The sequence below is a fragment of the Pelecanus crispus genome, chromosome 1, assembly GCF_030463565.1.
Source record: "Pelecanus crispus isolate bPelCri1 chromosome 1, bPelCri1.pri, whole genome shotgun sequence".
Classification (NCBI taxonomy): Eukaryota; Metazoa; Chordata; class Aves; order Pelecaniformes; family Pelecanidae; genus Pelecanus; species Pelecanus crispus.
In genome coordinates this window covers 211,964,189-211,988,323 of record NC_134643.1, presented here as the reverse complement: position 1 = coordinate 211,988,323, position 24,135 = coordinate 211,964,189, and the positions used below count along the sequence as shown (strand labels likewise).

Sequence of the window (24,135 nt, the reverse complement as noted above, 5' to 3'; positions counted from 1 at the left end):
AACAATAAATCCTTTCATTTCAAAAACTATTATTTTACTGACACTGTGTTCCATCACAAACTATTAATTTCCATCTAAGGGTAATTAAACATAAACTTTATCTGGGCAAACTCTACTTGTTTCTGACATTTATAATCTTCATGTTACTTCAGAAATTCCAAAACTTTAAGTCTTTCTGTTCTGCAAAGGATGCTGCATAGTCTTTAGTTATGAAAGAAAGAATATGCCATGTTTTCGTATGCTAAGATGGAAAAAACCATTTTTTTCAGCTGGCATAAGAAAACAGCTGCCACTTTTGCAGGAAATCAGCTACAGACTGGTATATAATTTATATCAATATTTATAACTTGGTTCTGGAATCTTTTGGACAGACTCTGCAAAACTGAGAAGTTTGGCCTATAACCCTCTTTTCTGTCATACCTCTGGAGAGTATAAGAAGCATCTTACAAAGGTAGATATTAATAAACAGTGGATTCTTGTGCACCATAAATTTTTAAGTCTAGACCTGGAAATTGAATTAAACATTTAACTGAATCTAGTAATTTTCTTCCTGAATAGTTCTCTATATTTAAAGGACAATTGGCTGAAGGTGCAAGAAATATCTTTATTCAGGCAAGAGAAAGTGTTGAAAGAAAGTTCACATCCAAGCAAGGATTAAGACTCAAATACTATGAAGGACGAGGTCAATGTGATCTCTTCAAAAGTTGTTTCAGCTCTCTTTAGTGACCATAGCTTGCCAAGTGTTTTGCAGGTTTGTGATCATATGCTGGTAGGTGCTCTTCAGTCAAAATGGTTTTCTTTTTTTCTTTCCTTCATGAACACATGAATACTCCTCACATATAAACGTTTCAGGTGCCCCCAGAGATGTGAACTCAATTTTTGTAAAAAATCTGCAGCTCTCCCCTGATAAATTAGATCTGTGTATTCAGCCCATAATGGATTTTTAAGAGTCCTGACTCCCTTTTTTTTTTTTTTTGTTAAAACAAGATACTGTTTATTTTCACAGTGTTGATCTGATCCATTTCATTGTGTAGGAAAAGTTTCATCAAAGGTCTTGCTGCTCTGCCAGGAGATAGCTCTACTTTATGGTAACCTGCCTTTGAAGTATATTCCTGAGCTGTACCTTCTTGATCTTCACTTGTACGAACTTCATCATACAAATAATTTCTCCCTGGTTCACACACATCACCTAGAACTTTACAACCCATATTATCCAAGAGAAGTTTTTTGGGTAATTCAAAGGTCTTGGTGCAGCTACCAATTCAGCTGGTTTCACTGAGCACTTTTAAGATGCAGACCAGAGTATTAAACTGACAGTAGAAATGAAAGTAATCCAAAGAATGGATGATAACTCCTGTATTCGACACTGCCTGGAGCACACTGTTCTTCCGAAGTAAGAACCACAGTACTATTACTCCTAGATTGTGTCTCTGATCGTCTATACAGACAAATACGCATTTTCTGAGACACACAATTTCACTGTTTTCTCAACTTTCTAAGAAAGACACAACAGCTTGACAAAAATGTGTATCAGTATTTGTTATCATGCAGTGCACAGGACTTCTGTGCTATCCTCTGGTTTTCATTAAAACTTATACTTTTCCAGGCTGCAGAATTTCTTCCATCTTTTTTAAAAAAATAGATTAAAAATAAGAACAAGTAAATATCTACAAATTTTGCATATAGCTACACATTTTTAGAGCCATTTGCTCTCATACTCACTGTGAACAGTATCCACCCTGAACATCTGCTCATTCTTTATATTGCAAGCTAGTTGGGGTAAGGATTCTTTTGTTTGTAAAATGCACTGTGCAGAAGGGCCCAAATGTTCATTTAAGTGTCAGAAGCTACCAAAACATAAACATGTAACAATTTAATACCACTAGCGTGACATGTCTGTTTGATCAACATAATTGCTTACTTTTTTAACTTCATACTTAATGGCGAGTTTTAAGCGGCTAAGGCTGGGGCGACCATGTTCTCCATTATTATGGCTCATCTCTACATCACCATTCAAAATAGCTTCCACTTCTTCTGTATTTCTGCACAAATCAAGGAGTCCAACTACAAAATCCTTGCATTGCATAGACAATTTCTTGTAATCATTCTAGAAAAGAAAAGAAGAAAGAACGTAACTTGCTGTTTGACCTAACACGAGATAAATAGTTCTACATCCCAGCTACACATCTGTGAGCATCAATAGTTTGGTTGCATCTTGTTACGTTTTTTTCTGGTAGATTAACAACACTTTTTTATCAGGCATCTACTTGCCCTGAATGTTCAAAGACTAGGATTTGTCTCACCTTGGTTGCCTTGGACATCTACATTACCAATTTTTACAACTGAGTTACTTCTCTAGACTTGCTTTAGAGCCAACTGAAAGTAAAAAACCACTTTCAGAAATATTGTATGACATATTTTAATGACTATTTCAAGTTGAGATGAATAGCACAGGGGAAATTTTTCAATTCACTGACTGTCACAGAAGTCTAGATAACTAGCTCAGATGTAGAAAGTTACACTGTAGAGATCTCAATTGGACAAGATGAATATCCTACAGAGAACATGTCTAAACAACTTCCCAACCTTCTTGAGAATTACATAAATACATTGAATTTTCTCAGGCCTTGAATTATTCTTGTAAATCTTACCTTTCTCATTTTCCAACATCTCTTTTAGCTTGCAAACACAAGATTTGATTGCTGTTTTCCAGCAACAGTGTCAGCAGTTAGTACAGATAGCACGGTGATACCACATCTCTAACTAAGTCAATGCTCTCTAGCTCAAATATCTCATGACAGACTTTGCCATGTGAGCCAAAACGGTGCTCTACAACTGCAGGTTCAGTTGCTTATTGCTTTAACTAACCAAATATGCCTCTCAGTCACTGTTTTCCAAAAGGCATAAGTCAAAACAGAAAAAGATATTTTGATCATTGCAATCCACAGTTCATTAGCCAATACTTACTTGCAGCTGTGTTTGGGTCATAAAAGATGAATATAGCTAGACAGATAGGGAGTTAGATGGATATAGATATAGATGTATAACTAAAGCTAAAAAACATGTACATGTATATCGTGCCTGGCCCAGATCTTACAAGAGATTTACTCATACATGTGTCAACAACTTCTGACATTTTTGTGATCGCTGCTAATTTTAATGTCTTAAAAAGGAGAAATTACTGTAGAATTTTTCCCAAACAAAAGAATGAAAAAAACCCAACCACTCCCACTCCACAACATACAGGACTGCTCATGTAGTCTCTATTTCATGTTCAAAGTAACTTTCTACAAATGCTTTTGTTACAGTGACACATTTCCCCTTCTTGTCTGTTCTTCATAGCATTCTCCCTTCTCCTGCTCTTAGTTTCTGCTTAGTCCCTTCTTTTTAAATACTTCCTTCATACTAACTGCCATCTAATACACATCCTGGAAGAGAAACCATTATTTTGAGTATACAGAGTACCCTGCTTTATTTGCCGAGGGTGTACTTCATGCATGTTTGTGCTTTATTGCCCACAACACACAATACCAGTTTATTACTTCGATATATTTAAGGATTGCATCCAAGTTTTACATTTCACTTTACTTACATGGACGCAAATATTCATAGACAAATAGTTATAGACACTATGGTATGTCTACATAAAACTGCAAGTGATTTATTTTTTTAATAATGTAATGTAAGCAAGACAGCTCAGATCTGTCATAAAAGAGAAAGGAACTTTAATGTCATTTCTCTACAAAGACAACAGAAGCTAAAGACTAAAACTAACTGTTTAGTGACATGCTGTATATTTTATTATTGTATTATTTATTTTCCCTCTCTTCAGAAGAATAACAACAGAGATTAAACAAAATCCTGACTTTTTGGCACTACAGAAAGACATTTTTTGAGAGTAATATATCACTTTCTGTTTGGCTTTCATTTTTGTAGCAGCAGCTAAGATAAGATTCAGTATTCAATCATTTTAATACATAAATGTCCTCTTCAAAATTAAAGGAGAAGTAGCCATTTGAGATTCACAGACAAAGGAAAAACAGAGTCAACCTATGCACCCTTGTATGATTAGGTACCATGAACTGTTCCAAATTGATATCTGACCCTTGAACAACAAATGAAAAAAGGAATATTTTTCAATAAATTTAGGAACAAAATAATTTGGCCTTCATAAATAACGATTACAAAATATTGTAATATATTTGTAATATATTGGTATGTGCATATTTTCTGGTAGGAGATACATATATACATGCACACTGGCACACACTCTTCATCAGTATTTTCCTGCTCTGGTGACTGAGACATGACATGGATTTTCAAAACAGTATGTGAGGAGACCATTATTACTCCACAGTGGAGTCCAATGCTTTTGGATAGTCTCAAAACAAAAATCATATATAGTTTATTCTAATTAAGAATATGATTTTTTCTGAGTGTAGTCCTATTTACCAAAATGAATACTGAATGGGCACTTTCAAAAATAGCCAGATACCCCCATTCACATTCTGCAGAATTATCCCTTCTGAATGTAGGTTCTGTTCACAGTATCACAGTATATTTTAGCACCCAGTAAATTAATCCATAAACTCCGTCAGTTTATTTTCCCGTTTGCAAACATAACAGAACAGCTTCCCCTCCTGTGAAATACTGCCACAGCTGTGATCCGTGGTGGTAGCTGAGCTGAAATTTCCTCTGCAGTCAGGTTACAGCAAATGAGCTTTGGGGAAACCAAGTGGTGCCCAGCACCACTGCCTCCGCCCCAGCCGCGGCACAGCACGGTTGTAACACAGCAGAGTCGGCTGAAGGCAATGCACGTCCCTGCTCCAGTTCAGTTTGCTGTCTTGAGATGCATTCGCTTCAGGAGAATTTATCCTTTCACGGAAGGTTAGGGAGGACAGATGGGATGATAGAGGTGGTGGAGTCCCCATCCCTGGAAGCGCTCAAAAAACGGGTAGATGTGGCACCTGGGGACATGGTTTAGTCTAGTCTACCCTTGATTGGCTTAGAGTAGACTTGGTAGTGTAGGTTAATGGTTGGACTGGATGATCTTAAAGGTCTTTTCCAACCTAAACGATTCTATGATTCTATAATGTCTTAAACTGCCAGGGGAAGATTTGTCAGGGTCTGAACACAGGGAAGGTAGCTCTAGCCAGGCAACTTTGTTCCTAAGAAATCAAGTGTGTTAACTTGCAGAGACTACTGCACGGGCCACCTTTTGCCCCTTGTCTCCTTGGCCCACTTAAATGTGTAGTGACAGCAAAAATGATTAATACACTCTTCTCGCCATCTCAGTGTCACATGCACAGAAACCTTCCCCGCCCCCCCGCCCCCGAGTCTCACATGCCTCCTACCATTAATGTGAGCCAAGGGAACATGGTAATTTGTTTGGCTTAACTTATTTTTGAAAATGGCCAAAGGCACATGGATAATTCCACAAGTTCTCCTTTACTGCAAATTGTACACTTAATGGATTAAAAAAGCAGTCCTGGGAGACTTGAGAAGGTAGTTAGCAATTAAATTACAGTTGGAGGCTCTAAAAAGAATCAGCCATTAATTCTGCAATAAAGCATGTGTGTGCTTTACTTTACGCATGTGACAATGTTGGTTCAGGGCTCCTCAGCAGTTTAGGAAAAACCCAATTTTGCCAAATTTTGCCACACTAAGGACGAGCAGCACTGGCTGCTCCCACCCTGCAAAAGGAAGGTGATGATTTGGGGCGAGCGCTGTGGGGGCTGAGGAACTGGGGAACAAGATGCTGGTGGCAGAGGAATGACAGGAGGGGTGGGGGTGACGGCGGCTGCTGCTGAGAGGGGTCACCTGCCCTTCGTGGTAGGAGCAGCCGCAAACTGTCTTGGTGTCCCAGGTAAAGGAGGAAGCAGGCCATGGTCACTCTGAAAACCTCAGCTGACCATGATTTGCCTTACCTCTGACCATGTAAGCAGGAAAGCAGAGCCAGGAGGGCAGGAGATCATCACCACAGCTGTTTCTCCCAGAAGAAAGGGGCCTTCTCCACACAGCCTCCTGTGACCAGTCACAGGCTCCTGCTGTCCCCCAGACTGTGCCTGGGATGAAAACGCTCTCGGGATGCCGGCTGACACTGAACCCCACAGACGAGATGGAACAGTGCTCCAGACCGCGTCCTGGCCCTGCTTAGTGAACTGCAGAGGCCAAGACCAGAAACACAGGTACTGCTGTACGAGGATTTAGGATTTCACAGTGCCTTGTGAGTGTAAGTGGGACCTCTATGTTGGATTTAGGCACCTTGGTAGGCAGATAAACACATTATTCCCCTTACAAAGGTGTCTCTTACTCCTTTGGCGCCTCGGTTGTTCTTCTCTAAAAGGTGATGTTAACTTTCCTATAAGAGAGCTAACAATACCTGTAATGAAGACTGGGGCCTGATTTCTGTAATGGGGGTTGTATAAATGAAAACAAACAGAAAATCAGACTTGGAGATGACAAATTAATTTTGCTTCTCATCAGAAAAGCAAACTCAGATGACCTTATTAGGGATACTAATTTACAGCAACAGTAACATCTCTATGTTTATTTTAAAAATACATTTTTCCACTCCATCCCATTAAACAGTAAAACAGTGTGTTGCCATTATAGCTGCAGTAGACTTTGTACTAGATGCAAATCTTACCCATTTTGAACAGCACTGGGCCACAGCTGTCCCTCTCAAAACTCCAGGCCACATCTCTGCAGGACAACGTTTGTCAGATATCATCTACATCCTTATGGACATAGTAGAGATATTAGCTCTAGGGTGGGCAGACAATTTTGATGACAGAAAATACAAGCACAATCCTCCAGAACAAAAATATTCTACATAGCATCAAACCTTGTAAAACTGCACACTTAGCCACGTCATAAAAAGCTAAATTAAATGGTGTTCAGAAAATCCTGCAGATCTCAGAATTACTCGGGAAGCCTGAACTAGCTGTTTGCTTGGCACAGAAATATTCCTGCACTGTGCTTGACACATCTGTCCAGTTAGTCTTCCTTCAGAAGTCATCTTGTACTTTTTTCTGGTTTTACTCCTAATAAAGAATGATCCTCCAAAACACTTGTAAAAACAGTACCTGCAACCAAATTTAACAGGCATGTAATGCTAGATACCACCACTACAGAGCTTTGAAGCAGACAGACATTTATTCCAGAGAATACTGGTTTCCACTCATTATGGCATTTCCTATTTTGCATGAATCACAGTTTCATGGTCAGTGTTATCTCTAGCCTTAACTGATCGTGTAAGACAGCAGAGAGCGAACTAATTTACAAGATAGTCATGAAGCAACCAGCATCACAGTTCAGCATCAACCCTTTCCATTGCCTCTGAGGAAGAACTGGGAATTGTCTGTGCCACTGGTTGCTGTAGGCATCCACGAGGAAGCTCCCTTCCAACAATACCCCATCAGCACTACATAACAGGTGACTTTTAAAACAGTCTATTACTAGAAAGTTCAATTTTTATTTAGGCAAGGTTTTAAATACTTTAAATGTCTTAGGCAAACCCTAGGTGAAGCTAAAGATTTGCCATGTCCAGTTAATTTATGCAGTAAAAATATACTTGTTTTGATTACACTAACATGTGTAAAACATTTTTACGAAAACCGCATTTTTATGCAGGGACTACACTATCTGGGTAATTGTAGCAAACTCCTGAAATAAAGTAAGGGCAACAATTTTTCGATAAATTGCTGCAAGCAGGGGTACGAGCTTGCAGGAGCACAAACAAGCCCAGACTCCGTAAAGACGACGGTGTCCATTTCCTGCAGCTTGTACACACAACCTTTGCACTGCCTGCACTGAACCTAAGCCAGGTATTTCTCAGTCAAGCCCCCAGCCAGTCTAGATTTTGTAAATGTTATCACTTATCAATAGTGTAAACATTAAGTCTCATCAATGAGTGTATAAATAAATATAAAATATAAATAAATATAAATTTTACAAGAGGAAATGGGCTTAAGCTGCGCCAGGGGAGGTTTAGGTTGGAAATTAGGAAAAAATTCTACACGGAAAGGGTGGTCAAGAATTGGAACAGGCTGCCCAGAGAGGTGGTGGAGTCCCCATCCCTGGAAGCGTTCAAAAAACGGGTAGATGTGGCACTTCGGGACATGGTTTAGTCTAGTCTACCCTTGGTTGGTTTAGAGTAGACTTGGTAGTGTAGGTTAATGGTTGGACTGGATGATCTTAAAGGTCTTTTCCAACCTAAACGATTCTATGATTCTATTCTATGAAATGTACTCCCTTGTCTTTAATATTTATCCAGAACCACCATATGATTTTAATATCTACAAAAATGTTCCCAAAAGACCTTATGTTGCCAGCTGCCTGCTCCTGGTGAAACCTCAAATTGAGGGAGAGTTAAATTTCCATGTTGCCTTGTGCTCCTGCTCCTCATTGCTCCTATTCACCTTCACTCTACTCTAAAGAGGATGTACGTCCCCAGCAGAGCTTGGCTGATTAGCACCCAGCAATATGGAGCTGCTCTGTCTCGTCTAGCCTCCTGTTTCTGCTGAGGGACAACACTTCACTAAACTAGAGCTCTAATTTTAGAGGAGGCAACCAAGGCAAAAGAGGAACTAAAAATCCAAAAGTCACTCAAGGGTGAGCAAGGTCACGCTGAGGAAGGACCTCCTCATGGCACTTCAGGGCAGGCTGCAGAAGTGTGCTTTCTGAACCAGCCCACCTTTTCTCACCCGTGTGCTCCACTCCCTGCCCCGGTGGCACCAGGGACAAATACTGTGCTCCCAGTTCATCTCGCCAGTTGTGTACTGCAGCATACATTTGAAGGACACTTCTTGCTGACAGTTCCAGATGACGATTTTATTTATCTTTATAATAATCTTAGCTTGTGTCACTCCAACTGTGGTAAACGGAGCTATACAGTCCCTACAAATCAGACATGCTATTTATCTCAACATAGCTGTGAACTTAGGCTGCATTTATGGTGTATGAAAAATGTTTTTCTGTTCTGTTCTAAATTTACTCCCCTTTAAGTTAATCAAGTCCTTTTGTTCACATCTTCAGCAGCTGCTAAAGAGAAAGAAACAAGAGTTTGTTTCAACACTCTTCTCTGAACTGTACATGAAAGCACTGGATGAAATCTCAGTCCACTGAGGTCCTAAGGATTTCTGCCAGGGACTTCATGGGGCAGACTTTCATCCTCTGCTTTAAGCTGAAATGCTCTTCCCAGAATTTGGTCTTACTGATATAAAATAAAAATTCTCCTCTGCTCCTATTCCAGCTGTTTAGCTGCTGGTTTTAAGAAGCCCATGCACGTTCCCCCTCCAAGAAATATTTCAGCTTCTTACAACAGATTGGTGACACAAAGGTACACCTACGAGAATGAGTCAGGAGTGATTAATTCAGAATTGCAGCATCTCAGCTCAGGTTGGCTGAGCAGGGACAGGTTCACAGCCTTGAGAACTGTGCCACTGCTAAGAAGATTAAAATTAAATATTGATCATGGCAACTTCAAACTCTTCCTAACACAATGTTGGAAATTATTCTCTTACTGCTTTGGAGGGGGTTTGATCTCCTGCTAGTGAAGTCTAGACATCTTGCTCTGTCACATCAAGATCATATACTAGCATCTGCTTTCAACAGGGTCCCATAAGGTAAACGCAGTCCAGGTGATTTTAGCTAACCTAAGTCATAATTAACACTGTCTATGTTTGCACAAGGCCTGACTTTGCAATTACTGAGAGCAAAAAGCTTACATTCTTACTGTCTTAACACAAATAAACTGTGGTAAATATTTTTGTAGGTTGTGCACCATTGCATCTACATAATAAAAAAAAACCCAAAGAACATGCAAGCTTCAAGACCTAAGGGGCCTTGAATCCCTGGGTCTCAACTTTTTTTTTTTTTTTTTTTTTTTTCAAAATCATGCATTTTTGTAACATTAAAAATTCTACATAACACTGAAAAAGTCTTTAACTTCACAGAGTTCACATATAACTAGGCACAAATAAGTAAAAAAGAGGAAGAGGTTAGTAGAAACACCAGAGAAAAGCAACACATTAAAAAAGGACAAGAATGACATTATTTAGAGTCCTTTTAATAAATCACTGTAAAACATTGTGATAAGTGAGAAAGCTTTCAGTCCAACTATGAGAAAATAATGAGAATGTATATGGGCTTGGTAGAACCATGCAATTTGGCTTGCATAAGTGATCAAACTGTCCCACTTCAGTCTCCTCTTTCACCTGTCCTAAGCCAGCTTCACCCATGTGTTTGAAGGGACTCCTTTACTATCCTGCCTGATAGGAAGTGGAAAATTAGTTCACTGGCTCCTTCTACATAAGCGGCATGAATTACAATCAGCACAGAGCCATAAGACATTCCCAAAGACTTAAATCTCCCATTGATTAAACAATTATACATTTCCCCACATTATCCTGCTGAATTGTGAAGATGATGCTGATCTCTTACTGTTCAAGGAATGGGAGAAAGACCTTTGATTGAACTTTGCAATTCTGTGTCTGTCAGAATCGGTATCCCTCTACTCACCTTAAACTCTTTTTCAATGTTGGCAAGCACGGCCAACTCATTGCTGAGCTCTAAGGCAGTCATTACAGGGTCTTCACTGGACAAAGACAGATAAGCAGGGCTGGCCAGACCTTTGTAAGCATTGATTCTGGACCTAGAATGGCTGAAAGAGTCATGCTTTTGTTTCTGATTGCATTCGCTGCACTTGCAGAAATAGTCATGTGGCCTATCGATCCGAGCTCCTTTTCGCAGCAGAGTGTGGACAATCTCATACTCATGGCAGTGAGCAGCCAGAATGATTGGTGTAACATCGTGAGAAAACCGTGTGCCATCTTCATCGTATGCATAGAAGTCATCATGCTGGAGCTCCGACTGGCTAGGACTCAATGCAAGCCTCTTGCCTTCGGCAAATGCGGGATGGTTTAGGATGGCTTCCACTATCCGAACGTAACCTTTGCTAATAGCCAAAAGCAAGGCATCCCCAACCCGAGACAGGTTCTCCTTCTTCAGCAGAAGTTCTGTGATCTCCAGGTGCTCATTGGCAACTGCAAGCTGCAAGGCATTCTGCCCCATATAGTCCACACAGTTCACATTGAGTGAGGGACATTCTTCCAGCATTTTGCGAATCACTGGAATATTTCCATATTCTGCTGCATCCAAAAAGCGCTCCTCCTCAAGAGAAAGACTTGTTGAGCGGTCATTAAACATATACGCTGGCCCTCGACTGGCCTGCCTCCTCCCCTTCTCCCGGAGAATGGTCTGCCGTCGTAGCGCTAGTCTATTCTCGTTGCCTCGGCTGTATGGAAATAGAGAAATCATTAGTTCTGTTGTATGCAAGGGCATATCCATTTTAAATAATAATTAATAAAAATATTTTAATCATTTATCTGCTGCATATTTTAATGCAGCAGGGAGACCAGAAACCCTGACTTTGATGCACTTTGTAACCACTGCCATTACACAGCCCTGGCATCAGTAGCCAGCTACCATTTTATTCCAACAAGAAGAAAAAGCCCTAGTCAATCATAATTCAAGACTACACTTTTTTCCCTATTTCATCCTCCACAGCTTTTGCATAATTTTTAGTGAAGCTGGATTGTGCATCATGTTACATAGGCAGAACAACAGTTTTAAAGTCGAGGTTCTTTCTCAGGTTTACATGGAAATCCCTCTCTGTTTTTCCAGCACTCTTCTATCCAAACTTCTCATCATCATTTGGTATCCCACACATTCCCCTGATATTTATGGTCACTTCATGAAAAAAGTGCTGCCTATTTTAATTTAGAAAAGAAGAAAGCATCACAGTATTTTTACATGCCAAGATTTCACTTTCTGATTACAAGAATATGTTCAAAAGAGAACATTCAGCTAAATTTGAGAATTGCTTCAAGAGCAAAACTACATTTTCTCTGCATGAATGTACAGCTTTCTGACACCTTTGCTAGACCTAGCAGATATTTTGAAGGACTTCACTAGAACAACTGGGTACCAAAAAAAAGAACATCAGATCTCAAGTTCACTGTTTAAATATATATTTTAAATAAAAAGATGACCTGGAGAATAGTGATGACATGCAATGACTGCCTCAGTCCAGAGACAGCTGGTATCAACAGCACAATGCAGTGAGGATAGCCCACATCTGCTCAGCTGGTAGGAGGAGTCCCACTGACACCGCATGAGCCCAGGTGCCCTCAAGCGACCCTTCTGAAAGCCACCATCCCCTCAGGATGGCATTCACCCGAAGCTCACTATTTGGTCTGCTTTGGTGCTAAGTCACAGCTCAGAGTGAAGACAAGTCATGTTAGGAAAGGAGTCAGCAGCTGTGGGATGAGGGATGAGGGACTGCAGAGCACAGCAGGGCACGCAGACATGGAAACTAAATTTCCTTCTGCCTCAGAAAAGCAAGCAGGCTGACTTCACTTGCTCGTACTATTCTTACTGCCATCACTACTTCGGCAACCATCTAACTTACACTTTGGATCTGGTTTCTCCTCTTCACCCTGCTGGTGTTTTTCTGACATCTATAATTGAATGCTCAGTTATAAACTGAATCCATACAAGATAAAAGCATATCAACTACATTGTATGACATCTGTTACTCCCCATCTCCACCATCCTTTCCATTATTACAGTTCCAAACCTTGATATCCTCTTTATTCCTCCACTCAGTGACTTGTCACCAAATCCTGCCCCAATTCTTGCTTCATGATAGCTCTGAAATGTTGTCCGTTCTTCTACTTCTACTGCTGAAACCCTCAGACATTCTTCACCTCTTATATTAATTATTACTTAATTAATAATTATTTAATTATCAAAACATAAAGGGAATCATATCAAAGCTCATTTTGCAGAGGAATGCTACAAAATATGCTACATTCCCTTTAACAAGAAGAAAATCTAATTCATGACTATTATTTCAGTCAACTAAGATCCCAATCCTCAATAGAAATTCAATTGCAATACATTTTCTCTCCCAGAATTACTCTGCTAAACTACACCACTACAACTTCATCTTTTTTTGGTTTTGAATGGTAGCTTAATGATTCTTTACATCCATATGCTCAAATACACTTCACCATTTTCAGTATTTCCCACAAAATAATAACCACGAGCAATATTTTATTCATTAAATACTTACTAATGAATATGAATTTAAGTATTGAAATGACAGTAAAAAAATCAGTCCTTTGTGACTCAAAACGTCTCCACGAAAAGTAACATTACAAGATATTATTACTTCTAGATTGTTTATATTTATCTTTAGTGTAAATTTCCTTTTTGCCTCTTGCCATCTCAGTTCCAGAGATACAGTCCTCTGCAACATTGGAAACTCTTCAAATTGCCTAAGTCTCAAATCTAAAAGGACAATTTTTTTGCAAGATAATCACAGGTATGGAAAGTGGAATATATCAAAATTGACAACTATAACACTGTTCAATATGCAGACAGTACTAATACTGTGCTACAATGGCAAATTTACAGTCTTAATTTGGACTATGTCTATCATTTGATGATATGGAATAAATCTCTTCTATTCCTCAAGATCTCTACGAAGGCTGTCTTAGTTATTGTGGGTTCAAAGCATATGAGAGAGCATGGATATATGCTAATGTCTTATAGGTGAACATGCTATATGGCTGGTTGAAATTTTCCCATGCGTATTTCCAGGTGTTTTAAAATAAAAAAATATTTCTATTTGTTGAAAAGACAGCCTTTGGAGAGGTTTCATAGAAAACATGAAAAATGAAATAATGAAAATGTTACTGGCACTGGCGACAATATTGGTGCCAAAAACTAAAAGTCACTAAATAGAAGCCAGTCTTTTTATATACCTGTAAGTGTTTAACTGGAAATGCATGTGCTAAATTGGAACAGAGATGAAATGGTAGAAAGGAGAGATCACAGCAGAGAAAGCAGATGTCAGACTCCCCAGTTTCGAAAGCTATTCCTTAAAAGGACTGTAACATGGTTCTGAAAAGTTTCTTCAAAGATGGAATATGAGAGTGCATTGATAGGGTGAAAATCAGCTGGGAGACAGAAGAGAAGGATGTTAACAACACGATGAGAGGGAAAAAATGAATAAGAAAAGAATGTAAGGGGAAATTTTAAAACCTGCTGAGTTTTAAGATGTATGCACTGAATAATTTTTAAGAGATGACCATAGCAGGACCATAGGGAGACAAGTTCCCTAATTTCCACAACAGAGTTAGTTCTCAAAAAATAAAGGACTTAAAAATCTCAATGATGTTAATCCTACAGTCAAGGGTTTTAAATTGGACTATATGTTTCCTGAGTTTTATAGCTTCCTGGAAAAAAGAGGCTCAGTGTAGTAATAATAAAATTTCGCGAAAAAATGTTTAGATGGTTCTGATCAACTGATCAGAACTGATTTTCATTCACCATTGCGCTTGCATATCCAAACTGTGTAATGCTTGGAAAAAAATACTTTTTTATAGTGAAATGAACTAAAGTAAAAACAAACGTTATGCACCTTGTACATGTATGTTTCTACCCAATTTATTAAATATGGTTTAGTTTTAGAGCTTAACTGATAAAAATTGAAGTTTCTTTAATGTAACATAACAAATTCATAAAAAATGGATAAAAAAGCTTTGACTGTATTGCTTTTCAGACTTTTTACAAATGTGATGTCATGGCAGTTCACTGAATTGTGAATTGCCACTCCTTCTCAGGAGATATTTGGAAAAGCAAGTATACCTGGGTTGGACAGCTGTCAGTAAGATATATAAATGTTTTTTAATTATTCTTTTCTTCTACTGCACTTTTAATGAACAATCATATTGTTTCTTTGATGAATACTGCTTTGTCCTTTTGGCATTCTATAGTTGAGTGTATAAATGCAAGAAGTTAGTAAAATCATTAGTTAGGAGGCAGCCCTAAACAATCAGGAAGAATAAAGCATGGTTTGGTCAAAAACAGCATTTCTAGATGAAATATAGATAAGAAAGGTGGCATTTAAAGTGATTACTATAAAAAGGAATACCTTTGAAATCAGTTTAGAAAAATATAGCAAGCTTACAAGATTTAACATATATACACCGTATCCTGGGCTGCATCAAAAGCAGCATGGCCAGCAGGTCGAGGGAGGTGATTCTGCCCCTCTGCTCTGCTCTGGTGAGACCCCACCTGCAGTGCTGCGTCCAGCTCTGGGGCCCTCAGCACAAGAAGGACATGGACCTGCTGGAGCGGGTCCAGAGGAGGGCCACCAAAATGATCCGAGGGCTGGAGCACCTCTCCTGCGAGGCCAGGCTGAGGGAGTTGGGGTTGTTCAGCCTGGAGAAGAGAAGGCTGCGGGGAGACCTTATTGCAGCCTTCCAGTACTTAGAGGGGGCCTACAGGAAAGATGGGGACAATCTTTTTAGCAAGGCCTGTTGTGACAGGACAAGGAGTAATGGATTTAAACTAAAGAAGAATAGATTTAGGCTAGACATAAGAAAGAAGTTTTCTACAGTGAGGGTGGTGAAGCACTGGCACAGGTTGCCCAGAGAGGTGGTAGAGGCCCCATCCCTGGCAACATTCAAGGTGAGGTTGGACGGGGCTCTGAGCAACCTGATCTGGTTAAAGCTGTCCCTGCTCACTGCAGGGGGGTTGGGCTAGGTGACCTCTAAAGGTCCCTTCCAACCCAAAGCATTCTATGATTCTATACAGGAAAATTAGGATACATATAAAAATAAGAGCATATAGCTTTTTTCTGAGCTACAGTTCCACAGTTCACAAGACTTGTATTTATTAGTAATAAAAAAGTTTGCTTTCAAAATGAAGTTACGCATAGAACTACATATTGCCCTGCTGGCATTTAGATATTTTGTGTTGTTTGAAAAAAGAGGAAAAACTATTTATTACAAAATATCAAATATTTAAACTTATTTTGATATGTAATAGTTACAGGTAGCTATAACTGTGCTTGAATCATTTAGATTGCTTTGATATTATATAGTCAACTATTTGACTTATATTTGACTTGTGTCTCCTGTTCCTACTTCTTTTACAGTAGAAGCTATAATGATGTTTGGATTCCACAAGGCTAAGTAAGTTAGGGTAGCAAAAGGTGAAAACATTCACCTCTATCTGAGAAGTCACTGTGTGATTTAGCTCTTGACTTAAATGAACTGTTACAGTCAGGTTTTTTTGGACTACCAGTTGCTCGGCTTCTCTTTAAGTTGTTTTATGTCAAATGTAAGCACTATCACAATAACAAAATGCAAGTTTTATTATTCATACGAATGGTACTGCTTTTCAGCATTTGTCATGGAGTCAGAGAACTCCAACTGAAATGGAATAGCAGAACATCTTCTACAGCAGTTAATCACACATCACATACGTTCGAGTTTCCAGTCCAATTAATGAAATTAAAGTAAAAATTCTATTATATTCTGATCAGCTCTGAAGCTATTAAGCCCCTTCCGTGGTTCCTTACTCTGCTCAATAAAAGCCATTATAGGTGTTAACACGGTCCTCAGTGTGAGTTTTGCAGCTGACTTAACTGGTGGCAGAAGCAGGCAATGAGTAAAGTAAACAGTGTCTATCATGTACTGATCTTTAATCTATTTCTTACATTTAGCAAAGGAAAAGCTTTGAGAGATTTTAATTAATGCAAGCGGATGTCAGCATATCAGCTGCTATAGTGTCCTTCCCTGTACTTCTGTCTGTGTTTTTACTAACTGTCATGGTGGCTACTGTAATTTCCCTCTCCATGGCCTCTTCAGATGTTAAGATGGGATGACCATCTAACAAAAGTCACTGCAGTATCTCTCACCTTAGAAATCCCCAGAGCATCCACGCTCCCTCTACCTTATTTCGCTCCAATTCATTCTAAAGACTCACACCACCATGTTTTAAGAAATACTTGTTGTTTTGCTCCAACTGGTATCACGGTTCTATCTCCTCCAATCCTTACTCCATCAGTTTCTCTCCCATTCCTTCCATATGTGCTGTGACTGTGTACGTGAAAGTTCCTCCTGCTAATATCTACTATCCAAAAAGCCATGCTGCATCTCCTACATAGCAAGGCAAGTGTTCACAAAGACTAAGTTCAGTTTAACGAGGTTAATCTCTCCAACTCCTACAGTCAGTAAAGGTAAACAGACACCATGAGACCAAGATTCAGAGCAGGAACTCTTTGTAGATTATGTACTGCGTATAGGATGGTTAGCATCATTAACATAACATTAGCTGTGTTATGCTTATGTTAGCCTAAGATAAATAGCCTAAATTCCCCACACCTGCTTAACTCATGATAATAACACATCTCTACTGCTTATCCTTATCCTTCTGACTCTCACTTTTGGCAGAAACATTGAGTCAATATATATGCATGCAAAGATGGAGTTAGGAAAGCTAAAGTTCAGCTGGAGTTAAAAGTAGCAAAGGATGTGAAGACCAGGAAAAAATGTCTTCTGAAAGTACACTAGAAGCAAAATGAAGGCTAAGGAAATTCATATGGATCCACTGGTCAACATACTGGTGGACCCAGTGACCAAGGACACAGGCGAGACTGAGGTACTCAATACTTTCTTTGCCTCAGTTTTCACCAGTAAGGTCTTTCCGCAGGTCTCAGAGGTCCCCAACCAAGTAGCAGAGTGAAGCATTACCTACATTCAGGGAAGACTACAAGGGCTACAATTAAGCCAACCGGATGCACGATCCTGAAAACCTTGCAACCAAGGGTACAGAGGGAACTGGTAGATGTCATTGCAAGGCTGCTCTCTATCACCTTTTAAAGTGGATAGCATCTGGGGGAATTTCTACTCATAGGAAACAGGTTTTCCAACCTTCTTAGGTCCCCACCGGCTTCTCAGTTTTGAATAAACTAATCATCAAATTGCAGTAGCACAATAATCTGAAATGCAGAAGCCATCCTATTGAGCAGCATGCTGGCAAACTCCGTATCTATCTCGAACTGCTTCTTCATGATGTGTGCAGCAATTATTTACTACAAAACATCATTTAAATAATTTATACTGAAGTTCATTAACAGACAATAAATTCAGCCCATAAAAATATCGTAATAATTTTTTAAAACTCCTTAAAAAATAAATATATAATCAGCGTAGATTCAGATCTTATTTAAACTAAGTGACAATAATAATGCCATTGATTTAAAATACATATCTCTATCTGCCCTGCAAAACTAATCCAGTATAAAATTATTTTGCTAGCATTTGATCCTTATAAAGCAAAAGGAAACAAAACCTTCAACAGGACGACGGTCATTATTTTTTCCTGAGATGTTAACTGAACTTCAGTTAACCAGCCAAAAATTCCAGTTCATTACACACTTTCTCTTTCATTTTTTAAATAATAGAAACTGATTATACTTCTATTCCAGCAATACATTCAGTATGATTTATCAAAACAAAGAGTAATCACTGCTAGTGAAGAATACTTAGAATTAGCTTGTTTGTCCAGTAGCATTTCCTCTTTCCTTGCCTCCATTTAGAAGAAAATCATTGCCTAACTGGGAGATTAAGTACATACATTCCCTAGACAGTAACACATCTTCTGGAGTAGAACTTACTACAGAATGAAATAGAAGATTTTTGCGTCGTTTGCCGTACTGGAGCACATGTCTGATGCAGAGCTCTAGAATCTCAGTGTAATCCATTTTCCCCTGCATCAATGTGTTTTATATGTATGAAATAAATTTCCTGTTCTGCCCATTTGCAATTACAGTTAATTAAAGTTAAGGGTCTGTAATTAAAATTGGTTCTTGCAGCACAAGACTATAAATATGTTTAATTGTAACAGAGAAGGCAAATTATTCTACTTTATTATTTCTGCTTAATTAGATACACACAGTAAATATTAATTCAGGAGTTTGTTAAGAATAGCAACATACTTGATTGCCTCCAAGAGCAGGAAAAGGAGTTTGATGACCCAGAAGAGTATGTTCATTCCTGTCATGTTTTGATTTTCTTACATTTATTTCATCATTACTGCGGCATTTTCAGTCCATTTTTTGTCAAACAGATGCCCATGTTAGCACCTTTTGTCACAGATTCTGGCCACATAAGTCTTAAAGCCACTTGAAACCTCAGCTTTCCCAGACTACTGAATAACTGTTGGTTGCAACAGATTATCAATGCACTTTGGGGGAAATGCGGTCTAAATGACCGTACTTACTACTATTTATTACTAAGAGCCAGCATGACAAAGCCTGGAATACTGTCATCATTTTGGATACCATATTACAGGAAGGAATTCTACAAAATAGCAAATTAAATGCAAGAGAGCAGCAGGGATCACACAGTCTCTACTGTATTTTCCACTTCAAGCATAATAAGGTCAGTTCTGTGAATTATATAGGGTGGTATTCCACTCATCTCACTTCTACCATACGAATAGTAGGATCCTAGTATAAATTGGTCATCTTGATCTACTCTGTAGATAAGAGAGAGACAATTCTCCTGTCTAACTTTAATGTTTATTTTAGGATAGCATAAATTTTCATGTGGACCACCTACATTTTTCCATTGTTTAAAAAAGAATCCTAGCTGATTAAGTGAGATTAAGGCCTCCTTTAATGTATGTTATTTAGTAGGAACATAGACCACAGAAGGATGATGGAGTCAGGTCCCTCACAAGTACAGATACCGCCTCAAATAATTCCCATTAAAATACCAGGCTCTGTCTTGAAGGAAATTGCTCTCTTGCTGGAATTTTATTTTCTCTCACTAATCCCACTGAAAGACTAATCCAGAATTTCATTGTTGTAGCAGTTAGAAACATTCATCTAATTTTCAGCCTAAATTTAATAATGGCCAATTTATATCTACTTGTTTTTGTTTAGGAACCAGAATTGTATTTCAAATTAAGTAGCACTTTCCCCTGACAGTGGTTACCTGCAACACACAGACACATAGCAATCACATCCCCTCTCAGCCTTCATTTTGCTGAGCTAAATCAAGCTCATCTCATTTCATTCTATGTCGATGCAGTTAAACCTGCCACAGAACAAAAACCCGCTTGAGTACACCTTCCTGAACTATACACTAATCCCATATGTCAGTGTTTGCAGTAAAATGATTAGCAACTATTTTGTGTTTAAAATCTACATCTTTGGCTATCTCTCTGGTGCATTTACATGCAAGAAATCGTTTAGGCATTACAGAGTCCTCTGTGAGCCAAAGAAAGCCTCTGCCTTTGCTGACTTTCCTTAATCAGGTGTCAGACAGTGAGTCTCTGATTTATGAACTGAAAGAACTGTGCTGAAAGATCCAATTTCGACCCTCAACTCAACTTCCACTACGAAGAGCTGTGGAGCTGGGAAAGTTTGGGAGTGGGAAACAACTGTGAGCATCCACAGCAGTATAATACAAAGTAAAAAGCTTTTTAGGAGTGTCTGCAATAGCTCCTAGAGGCTGAACGAGCTTGCATAGTGACAGGATAGCCTCCTCCTCTTTTTCCTTTACTCATGTAAAGGGTTTATTACACTCTAAACTTACTGTGTAAGAGTAATCTGTTAACTCATTTAAACTTGAGGTTTGGCTTACCTTCAAAAATTTATTACCTCTAGAGGAAGACTATATAACTTCTTAGGGAATTAGTACGTATAAACTCACAAAATCCAATTATGCTTCTGTCTTCATGACCACGCTTTAGTAAGAGACACCACAATGAAGTCTGTTACTTGTGTATATTAGTGCCAAACCAGACATAATGCCTGTAGTTCTCATGAAGAGAAAATGAATGTGTACTCATATATACTGCCAGCAATGCAAATCTACAGGCTGGAAGAATGGCAAGGAAAAATGGGGCTTGAGACTGCTGGCAGCATCCTAAAGAAAAATATTAAAGTCATAGAGATGAATACTCTCAGAGCAAAGTAAATGGAGAAAGTAGAGTTATGTCACCATGCTGGCTTAATCACAAGCTCCCCAATCTCCTGAAGCTCAAGAATTTTGAAAAATGGCCAATTACTAAGCATGAGAATAGCATCTACTGCTTCTTGAAATGCAAGTAACTGGCTGAAACAATGTTGCAACCATTAGTAATCACCTCTGTGGGTGAGCTTCTAAAAAACTTGAAATGCCATGGACCTTTTTTAAAAAAAAAGAAAAAAGCCAATGTAAACTAAATCAATCATTTTCAAATTTAATTCTCATATGCTGTTGGTAAACTGTCAATAATTAGTAATTAGCTAGGAGGTCAGATATGAAGTAATACCAAATAAGACCATCAACACCAAACACCCAAAAATAAATTATCTTGAAACAATCTAATTTCCTTCTGTGACACAATAAGAAGCTGTGTGAACCAGGCAGGACCCATATATATGTTACAGGTCTTTAGTAAGGCTTCTGCTGCTGTCACATATGATATTGCAGCAAGCAAACTAGAGAAAGAGGCTGATGAAATTATGAAAAGGAAGCACAGTTGGTTGGAAAACTGTAGTTATCAATCCAAGGTTATAAAGACAAGTAGCTCAGAAAATCTGACTTAGATCTGGTATGATTTAATACATTCATCACCTGTGATGGATGATGGAAGAGAAACTCTACGTTTTACATTTGCATGGGAACTCAGTCTGGGAGGGACTGAAAATGGGAGGAAAGCAAGGTTAGGATTTCGAATGGGCCTGAAAAGAAGTGATCTGAAATAGATGCTGCGCAATTTGACAACAAGAAGTAAAAAGTTTTTCACCTAAGTAAGAATAAGAAAGCACACATTAAAAGATAGAAATGGCCTAGGTTAGTTTGGAAGTGGGATAGGTATAAAATAATACTGGTGTGTATTGGGTTTGCGTGGCAAGGTTTTGGTAGCGGGGCGGCTACAGGGGTGGCTTCTGTGAGAAGCTGCCAGAAGCTTCCCCTATGGCTGACAGAGCCAATGCCAGCCGGCTCCAAGATGGACCCACCGCTGGCCAAGGCCAAGCCCATCAGCAACAGCAGTAGTACCGCTGTGATAATATATTTAAGAAGGGGGAAAAAAAAACCCAAAGGGACACAAACTGCAGCTGGAGTGAGGAGTGAGAATATGTGAGAGGAACAGCCCTGCAGGTACCAAGGTCAGTGAAGAAGGAGGGGGAGGAGGTGCTCCAGGAGCCCAAGCAGAGATTCCCCTGCAGCCCATGGTGCAGACCATGGTGAGGCAGCTGTGCCCCTGCAGCCCATGGAGGTCCATGGTGGAGCAGATATCCACCTGCAGCCCGGGGAGGAGCTCACGCCGGAGCAGGTGGATGTGCCCGAGGGAGGCTGTGATGCTGTGGGAAGCCCACACTGGAGCAGGCTCCTGGCAGAAGCTGTGGACCCGTGGAGAGAGAGGAGCCCACGCTGGAGCAGGTTTGCTGGCAGGACTTGTGACCCCATGGGGACCCACGCTGGAGCAGTTCATGAAGAACTGCAGCCATGGGAAGGACCCATGTTGGAGAATTTCGTGGAGGACTGTCTCCCGTGGGAGGGACCCCATGCTGGAGCAGGGGAAGAGTGTGAGGAGTCCTCCCCTGAGGAGGAAGGAGCGGCAGAGACAACGTGTGATGAACTGACCACAACCCGCATTCCCCGTTCCCCTGTGCTGCTTGCAGGGAGGAGGTAGAGAAAGTTGGGAGTGAAGTTGAGCCTGGGAAGAAGGGAGGGGTGGGGGAAAGGTGTTTTAAGATTTGGTTTTATTTCTCATTACCCTACTCAGTTTTGATTGGCAATAAATTAAACTGATTTTCCCTAAGTCGAGTCTGTTTTGCCTGTGATGGTAATTGCTGAGTGATCTCCCTGTCCTTATCTCAACCCACGAGCTTTTTTGTATATTTTCTCTCCCCTGTCCAGCTGAGAAGGGGAGTGATAGAGTGGCTTTGGTGGGTACTTGGCATCCAGCCAGGGTCAACCCACCACATGGTGTTTGTCCTGGTTTCGGCTGGGATAGAATTCATTTTCTTCCTAGTAGCAGGCATAGTGCTGTGTTTTGGATTTAGGAGAAGAATGTTGATAACACGCTGATGTTTTTAGTTGTTGCTAAGTACTGCTTATGCCAGTCAAGGACTTTGCAGCTTCCCATGCTCTGCCAGGTGCACAAGAAACTGGGAGGGGGCACAGCCAGAAGAGTTGATCCAAACTGACCAAAGGGCTATTCCATACCATGTGACGTCATGCTCAGTATATAAACTGGGGGGGGTTGGCCAGGGAGCAGCGATCGCTGCTCGGGGACTGTCTGGGTATCGGTCGGCGGGTGGTGAGCAATGGCATTGTGCATCACTTGCTTTGTATATTATTATTGTTATTATCATTATTATATTGTTATTATTATCATTACTATTTTACTTTATTTCAATTATTAAACTGTTCTTATCTCAACCCAGGAGTGTTTCTCACTCTTACTCCTCCGATTCTCTCCCCCATCCCACTGGGGCAGGGGCAGTGAGTGAGCGGCTGCGTGGTGCTGAGTTGCTGGCTGGGGCTAAACCACGACAGTGTTACACAAACTTGTGGTGACACAGGCCCTGCACTTCAAGATCAGACCAACAGCAATTAGTCAAGAGAATGACTACAGAGCTGATCAAAGGTCTGGAAGACATGAAATAAAGTACAAGTAGGTTTTGTTTAATGTAGAGAAGACTAAGGAAGACAAATAGTGTTCAAAGCGATGGTGTAAAAGGAAGGGAATAATTTGTTTCTATTCAGGTCTGGGATTGGTAGGCAACCTGTAGCTCCCAAGTCCCTAAAATTTGATGGTGACAAAATATTTCAGAGGAAAAAGGATCATTTGGATGCTCTATTCTTCTACCCTTCTTAAACATATATATATAAAAAAACATGTATGTAGTGTATAACATAATATATAACATATAATTTGCAGGACCTGTTTTATAAAATTATATATTTTTATATATAAAATACATAGTAATGTGTATAAAATTAGATAATATATACTTAGTCCAATCAGAGATAGGATGTGAGCTTAGACAGACACATGGTCCGAACCTCTAATGCGATGCCATGCTACAGGACAGAGTGGTAGGCTGCAGGAAGGAAGACTAGATTAAAATTCTCAGTGTAAGGATGGTGAAGGTCTGGAAACAAATATCTGAAAAAAACTTAGATATTCCATCACCAGAGATCTTGAAGAACAGTTGCGGTAAACACGTGGTAGGAATAGCTATGGGATATCTGACCTTGCTTG

At 39.6% G+C, this 24,135-nt stretch overlaps 1 protein-coding gene across 2 annotated transcripts in view; it reads right to left on the bottom strand.

Moving 5' to 3' along the window:
* TRPC6 (transient receptor potential cation channel subfamily C member 6) overlaps nt 1-24,135 on the bottom strand; it is a 114,622-nt gene that overhangs the window by 30,624 nt on the left and 59,863 nt on the right. For both annotated transcript variants that reach the window (XM_075711193.1, XM_075711197.1), the window contains 2 exons: nt 10,525-11,299; nt 1,922-2,107 (listed from right to left, as the gene is read on the bottom strand). In XM_075711193.1, coding sequence (XP_075567308.1) covers nt 1,922-2,107; nt 10,525-11,299 — 961 coding nt within the window. The remainder of the gene's footprint in view (nt 1-1,921; nt 2,108-10,524; nt 11,300-24,135) is intronic.